At 65.3% G+C, this 6,288-nt stretch overlaps 1 protein-coding gene across 1 annotated transcript; it reads left to right on the top strand.

Moving 5' to 3' along the window:
* Window positions 1–52: 52 nt before the first annotated feature.
* On the top strand, window positions 53–6,202 carry LOC130605080 (ryanodine receptor 1-like; the record flags this gene model as incomplete). Its single annotated transcript, XM_057420231.1, has 4 exons — window positions 53–327; window positions 1,658–1,784; window positions 3,692–3,852; window positions 6,037–6,202. Coding segments are annotated over exons 1-4 (729 nt in total), but the record flags the coding sequence as incomplete, so codon positions are not given.
* Window positions 6,203–6,288: the final 86 nt, after the last annotated feature.

Genomic DNA, 6,288 nt, shown 5'->3' with positions numbered 1-6,288 from the left:
CCGCCTCAGCCTCCCCGTTCGCTTCCACGCGCGCTTCCGCTGCTCCCCCCCCATGCCCCCCCCCTCCCCTCCCCCCCCCGACCCCCCCGACGTGGCTGGGGGAGGGGCGGCGGCTCCGGGACCCGAAGGCGACTTCGAGCGGCTCCGGCGTTCGGCGGCCCCGAGGCTGCCCCTGCCCGACGGCCCCGACGGCCCCGAAGGGGGCGGGGCTGCCAGCGGGGCCCCTCCCCCACCGGGCCCCCCTCCCCCCCCGCCGGCCCCCGGGGAGCCCCCCCGTGGAGAGAACGAGAAGGACGCGGCCACGGAGAAGGGGAGGGCACGGAGGGGGTGAGAGAGGGGGGGGGTGGGGTGGGGGGGGAGCCATGGGGGGTGTGGGGTGACCCATGGGGGGCATTGACACATAGGGGGGTGGGGGGAGCCATAGGGGGGATATGGGGGTCATTGCATCATAGGGGGGTGTGGGGGGAGCCATGGGGGGTGTGGGGTGACCCATGGGGGGCATGAGCCATGGGGGGATATGGGGGTCATTGCATCATAGGGGGGGGGTGTGGGGTGAGCCATGGGGGGGTTATGGGGGTCATTGCATCATAGGGGGGTGTGGGGGGAGTCATGGGGGGTATTGACACATAGGGAGTGTGGGGTGAGCCATGGGGGGGTTATGGGGGTCATTGCATCATAGGGGGGTGTGGGGGGAGCCATGGGGGGTGTGGGGTGACCCATGGGGGGCATTGACGCATAGGGGGGTGGGGGGAGCCATAGGGGGGATATGGGGGTCATTGCATCATAGGGGGGTGTGGGGGGAGTCATGGGGGGTATTGACACATAGGGAGTGTGGGGTGAGCCATGGGGGGGTTATGGGGGTCATTGCATCATAGGGGGGTGTGGGGGGAGCCATGGGGGGTGTGGGGTGACCCATGGGGGGCATTGACGCATAGGGGGGTGGGGGGAGCCATAGGGGGGATATGGGGGTCATTGCATCATAGGGGGGTGTGGGGTGACCTATGGGGGGGATATGGGGGTCATTGACCCATAGGGAGTGTGGGGTGATCCATGGGGGGGTTATGGGGGTCATTGCATCATAGGGGGGTGTGGGGGGAGCTATGGGGGTTGTGGGGTGACCCATGGGGGGCATTGACGCATAGGGAGGTGGGGGTAGCCCATGGGGGGATATGGAGGTCATTGACCCATAGGGAGTGTGGGGTGAACCATGGGGGTTGTAGGGTGAGCCATGGGGGGATATGGGGGTCATTGCATCATAGGGGGGTGTGGGGGGAGCCATGGGGGTTGTGGGGTGAGCCATGGGGGGATATGGGGGTCATTGACACATAGGGGTGTGGGGGGAGTCATGGGGGGAATTGACACATAGGGAGTGTGGGGTGAGCCATGGGGGTTGTGGGGTGACCCATGGGGGGATATGGGGGTCATTGACACATAGGGGTGTGGGGTGAACCATGAGGGGGTTATGGGGGTCATTGCATCATAGGGGGGTGTGGGCGGAGCCATGGGGGTTGTGGGGGGAGCCATGGGGGGATATGGGGGTCATTGAGACATAGGGAGTGTGGGTTGACCCATGGGGAGCTACAGGGCAGGGTGAGTGGGTTGGGTACCCCCCTATGGGGTGTGTGGGTCCCTTGACCCCCCGCACTGCCCCCCATAGGTTCCTGTTCAAGGGCCGGAAGCCGCCGTTCGCGCCCCCCCCAGCGGCCCCCAGCGTCCCCCGCCTGGAGCAGGATGTGGTCCCTGCCGAGCGCGATGACCCCGAAGTCATCCGGGACAGCACCACGGTACGGGGGGGGGACCCCGGTATCACTGCATCCGGGTACTGCTGCATCCGGGTACCACTGCATCCGGGTACCGCTGCATCCCGGTACCGCTGCATCCGGGTACCAGTGCATCCGGGTACCAGTGCATCCCGGTATCGCTGCATCCGGGTACCACTGCATCTGGGTACCGCTGCATCCGGGTACCACTGCATCCCGGTGCCAGTGCATCCGGGTACCGCTGCATCCGGGTACCACTGCATCCGCGTACCGCTGCATCCCGGTGCCAGTGCATCCGGGTACCACTGCATCTGGGTACCGCTGCATCCGGGTACCGCTGCATCCGGGTACCACTGCATCCCGGTGCCAGTGCATCCGGGTACCACTGCATCCGGGTACCACTGCATCCCGGTGCCACTGCATCCCGGTGCCACTGCATCCCGGTACCACTGCATCCGGGTACCGCTGCATCCGGGTACCACTGCATCCCAGTGCTACTGCATCCCGGTACCACTGCATCCGGGTACTGCTGCATCCGGGTACCGCTGCATCCCGGTACCACTGCATCCGGGTACCACTGCATCCCGGTACCGCTGCATCCGGGTACCGCTGCATCCGGGTACCACTGCATCCCGGTGCCACTGCATCCCGGTACCACTGCATCCCAGTGCCAGTGCATCCGGGTACCACTGCATCCGGGTACCACTGCATCCCGGTGCCACTGCATCCCGGTACCACTGCATCCCGGTGCCACTGCATCCCGGTATCACTGCATCCGGGTACCGCTGCATCCGGGTACCACTGCATCCCAGTGCCAGTGCATCCCGGTACCACTGCATCCCGGTGCCAGTGCATCCCGGTACCACTGCATCCGGGTACTGCTGCATCTGGGTACCAGTGCATCCCGGTACCGCTGCATCCGGGTACCAGTGCATCCCGGTACCACTGCATCCCGGTATCACTGCATCCGGGTACCGCTGCATCCGGGTACCACTGCATCCCGGTGCCAGTGCATCCCGGTACCACTGCATCCGGGTACTACTACATCTGGGTACCACTGCATCCGGGTATCACTGCATCCCGGTACCTCTGCATCCCGGTGCCACTGCATCCCGGTACCGCTGCATCCGGGTACCAGTGCATCCCGGTGCCAGTGCATCCCGGTACCGCTGCATCCGGGTACCAGTGCATCCCGGTGCCAGTGCATCCCGGTACCGCTGCATCCGGGTACCAGTGCATCCGGGTACCACTGCTTCCCAGTGCCAGTGCATCCCGGTACCACTGCATCCCAGTACCATTGCATCCCGGTACCGCTGCATCCGGGTACCACTGCATCGCAGCATCCCTGTATAGCAGTATATCCCATTGACTCCCGTTGCCTCCCATTGCCCCCATTGTATCCCATTGCCCCCCATTGCCCCCCATTGACTCCCGTTGCCCCCCATTGCCCCCCATTGACTCCCATTGACTCCCATTGCCCCCCATTGCCCCCCATTGACTCCCATTGACTCCCATTGCCCCCCATTGCCCCCCATTGCCTCCCATTGACTCCCATTGCCCCCCATTGCCCCCCATTGACCCCCAATGCCCCCCATTGCCCCCCATTGCCCCCCATTGCCCCCATTGACTCCCATTGCCCCCATTGACTCCCATTGACTCCCATTGACTCCCATTGCCCCCCCTTGCCCCCCACTTGACCCCATTGCCCCCCATTGCCCCCATTGACTCCCATTGCCCCCCATTGCCCCCCATTGACTCCCATTGACTCCCATTGACTCCCATTGACTCCCATTGAGTCCCATTGCCCCCCATTGACTCACATTGACTCCCATTGACTCCCATTGCCCCCCATTGACTCCCATTGACTCCCATTGCCCCCCATTGACTCCCATTGCCCCCCATTGACTCCCATTGCCCCCCATTGTCCCCAGCACTACTTCTCGGTGCGGCTGCCGGCGGGGCAGGAGCCGGGCTGCGCGTGGGTCGGGTGGGTGACCCCCGGCTTCCACCAGCACGAGGCCTCCTTCGAGCTGGGCCGCGTGCGCAGCGTCACCGTCACCGTGGGCGACAGCCAGGGCCACGTGCACCACAGGTGGGGGCGGAGCCACGGTGGGGAGGGGCGGTCCTATGGGGCGGATGGGGTGGGGGGGATGGGAATGGGGTTTGGGGGGGATGGGGATGGGGTTTGGGGGGTTCCTGGGGTGATGGGGATGGGGTTTGGGGGGTTCCTGGGGTGATGGGGATGGGGTTTGGGGGGTTCCTGGGGTGATGGGGATGGGGTTTGGGGGGTTCCTGGGGTGATGGGGATGGGGATGGAGGTTGGGGGGATAGGGAGGATGGGGATGGGGATAATGGGGATGGGATGATGGGGTGATGGGGATGGGGTTTGGGGGTCCTGGGGTGATGGGGATGGGGTTTGGGGGTGATGGGGATGGGGGGGATAGGGAGGATGGGGATGGGGGTGATGGGGATGGGGTTTGGTGCCATGGGGACGGGGTTTGGGGAGTCTTGGGGTGATGGGGATGGGGTTTGGGGGTGATGGGGATGGGGGGGATCGGGAGGATGGGGATGGGGGTGATGGGGATGGGGTTTGGTGCCATGGGGACGGGGTTTGGGGGTCCTGGGGAGATGGGGATGGGGTTTGGTGCCATGGGGACGGGGTTTGGGGGATCCTGGGGTGCTGGGGATGGGCATGGGGGGTGCTCGGAAGAGGCGGAAGGGGGAGGGGGTTTGGGGCGTCATGGGGTGATGGGGATGGGGTTTGGGGGTGATGGGGATGGGGTTTGGTGCCATGGGGACGGGGTTTGGGGGGTCCTGGGGAGATGGGGATGGGGTTTGGTGCCATGGGGACGGGGTTTGGGGGATCCTGGGGTGGTGGGGATGGGCTTTGGGGGTGATGGGAATGGGGGGAATGGGGATGGGGTTTGGGGGTGATGGGGATGGGGTTTGGTGTCATGGGGATGGGGTTTGGGGCGTCATGGGGTGATGGGGATGTGGTTTGGGGGTGAGGGGGATGGGGTTTGGTGCCATGGGGACGGGTTTGGGGGTCCTGGGGAGATGGGGATGGGGTTTGGTGCCATGGGGACGGGGTTTGGGGGTCCTGGGGTGATGGGGATGGGGTTTGGGGGTTCCTGGGGTGATGGGGATGGGGATGGAGGTTGGGGGGATAGGGAGGATGGGGATGGGGATAATGGGGATGGGATGATGGGGTGATGGGGATGGGGTTTGGGGGTCCTGGGGTGATGGGGATGGGGTTTGGGGGCTTCCTGGGGTGATGGGGATGGGGATGGAGGTTGGGGGGGATAGGGAGGATGGGGATAGGGGTGATGGGGATGGGGTTTGGTGCCATGGGGACGGGGTTTGGGGAGTCCTGGGGTGATGGGGATGGGGTTTGGGGGTGATGGGGATGGGGGGGATAGGGAGGATGGGGATGGGGGTGATGGGGATGGGGTTTGGTGCCATGGGGACGGGGTTTGGGGGGTCCTGGGGTGATGGGAATGGGGTTTGGTGCCATGGGGACGGGGTTTGGGGGATCCTGGGGTGGTGGGGATGGGCTTTGGGGGTGATGGGGATGGGGGGAATGGGGATGGGGTTTGGGGGTGATGGGGATGGGGTTTGGTGTCATGGGGATGGGGTTTGGGGGGTCATGGGGTGATGGGGATGGGGTTTGGGGGTGATGGGGATGGGGTTTGGTGCCATGGGGACGGGGTTTGGGGAGTCCTGGGGTGATGGGGATGGGGTTTGGGGGTGATGGGGATGGGGAGGATAGGGAGGATGAGGTTGGGGGTGATAGGGATGGGGTTTGGTGTCATGGGGATGGGGTTTGGGGGATCCTGGGGTGATGGGGATGGGCTTTGGGGGGGATGGGGATGGGGGGGATAGGGAGGATGGGGATGGGGGTGATGGGGATGGGGTTTGGTGCCATGGGGACGGGGTTTGGGGAGTCCTGGGGTGATGGGGATGGGGTTTGGGGATGATGGGGATGGGGGGAATGGGGATGGGGTTTGGGGGTGATGGGGATGGGGTTTGGTGCCATGGGGATGGGGTTTGGGGGGATCCTGGGTTGATGGGGATGGGGTTTAGGGGTGATGGGGATGGGGGGGATAGGGAGGATGGGGATGGGGGTGATGGGGATGGGGTTTGGTGCCATGGGGACGGGGTTTGGGGGATCCTGGGGTGATGGGGATGGGCTTTGGGGGTGATGGGGTTCCAGATCCGGGGCTCCCATGTGAATTCCTCCCCCCCCCCATCCATCCCCCCTTTTTCCACCCCCCAGCATCAAGCACAGCAACTGCTACATGGTGTGGGGCGGGGGGAGTTCAGCAGCAGCCAGCAGGGGCCGCGTGAGCCACAGCGACCTGGTCATTGGCTGCCTCGTGGACCTGGCCACCGGGCTCCTCACCTTCACCGCCAACGGCAAGGAGGTCGACACCTTCTTCCAGGTGGGGTGGAACCCCCCATGGACACCCCCCACCATGGACACGACCTCCCCCCACCCCATGGACTCCCCCCATGGAACCCCAATGTG

Source organism: Pezoporus wallicus, unplaced genomic scaffold, assembly GCF_028554395.1.
Source record: "Pezoporus wallicus isolate ANWC-B61680 ecotype Strahan unplaced genomic scaffold, APGP_CSIRO_Pwel_v1 contig_14265, whole genome shotgun sequence".
Taxonomy (NCBI): domain Eukaryota; kingdom Metazoa; phylum Chordata; class Aves; order Psittaciformes; family Psittacidae; genus Pezoporus; species Pezoporus wallicus.
This window is presented reverse-complemented; position numbering and strand designations above follow the sequence as displayed.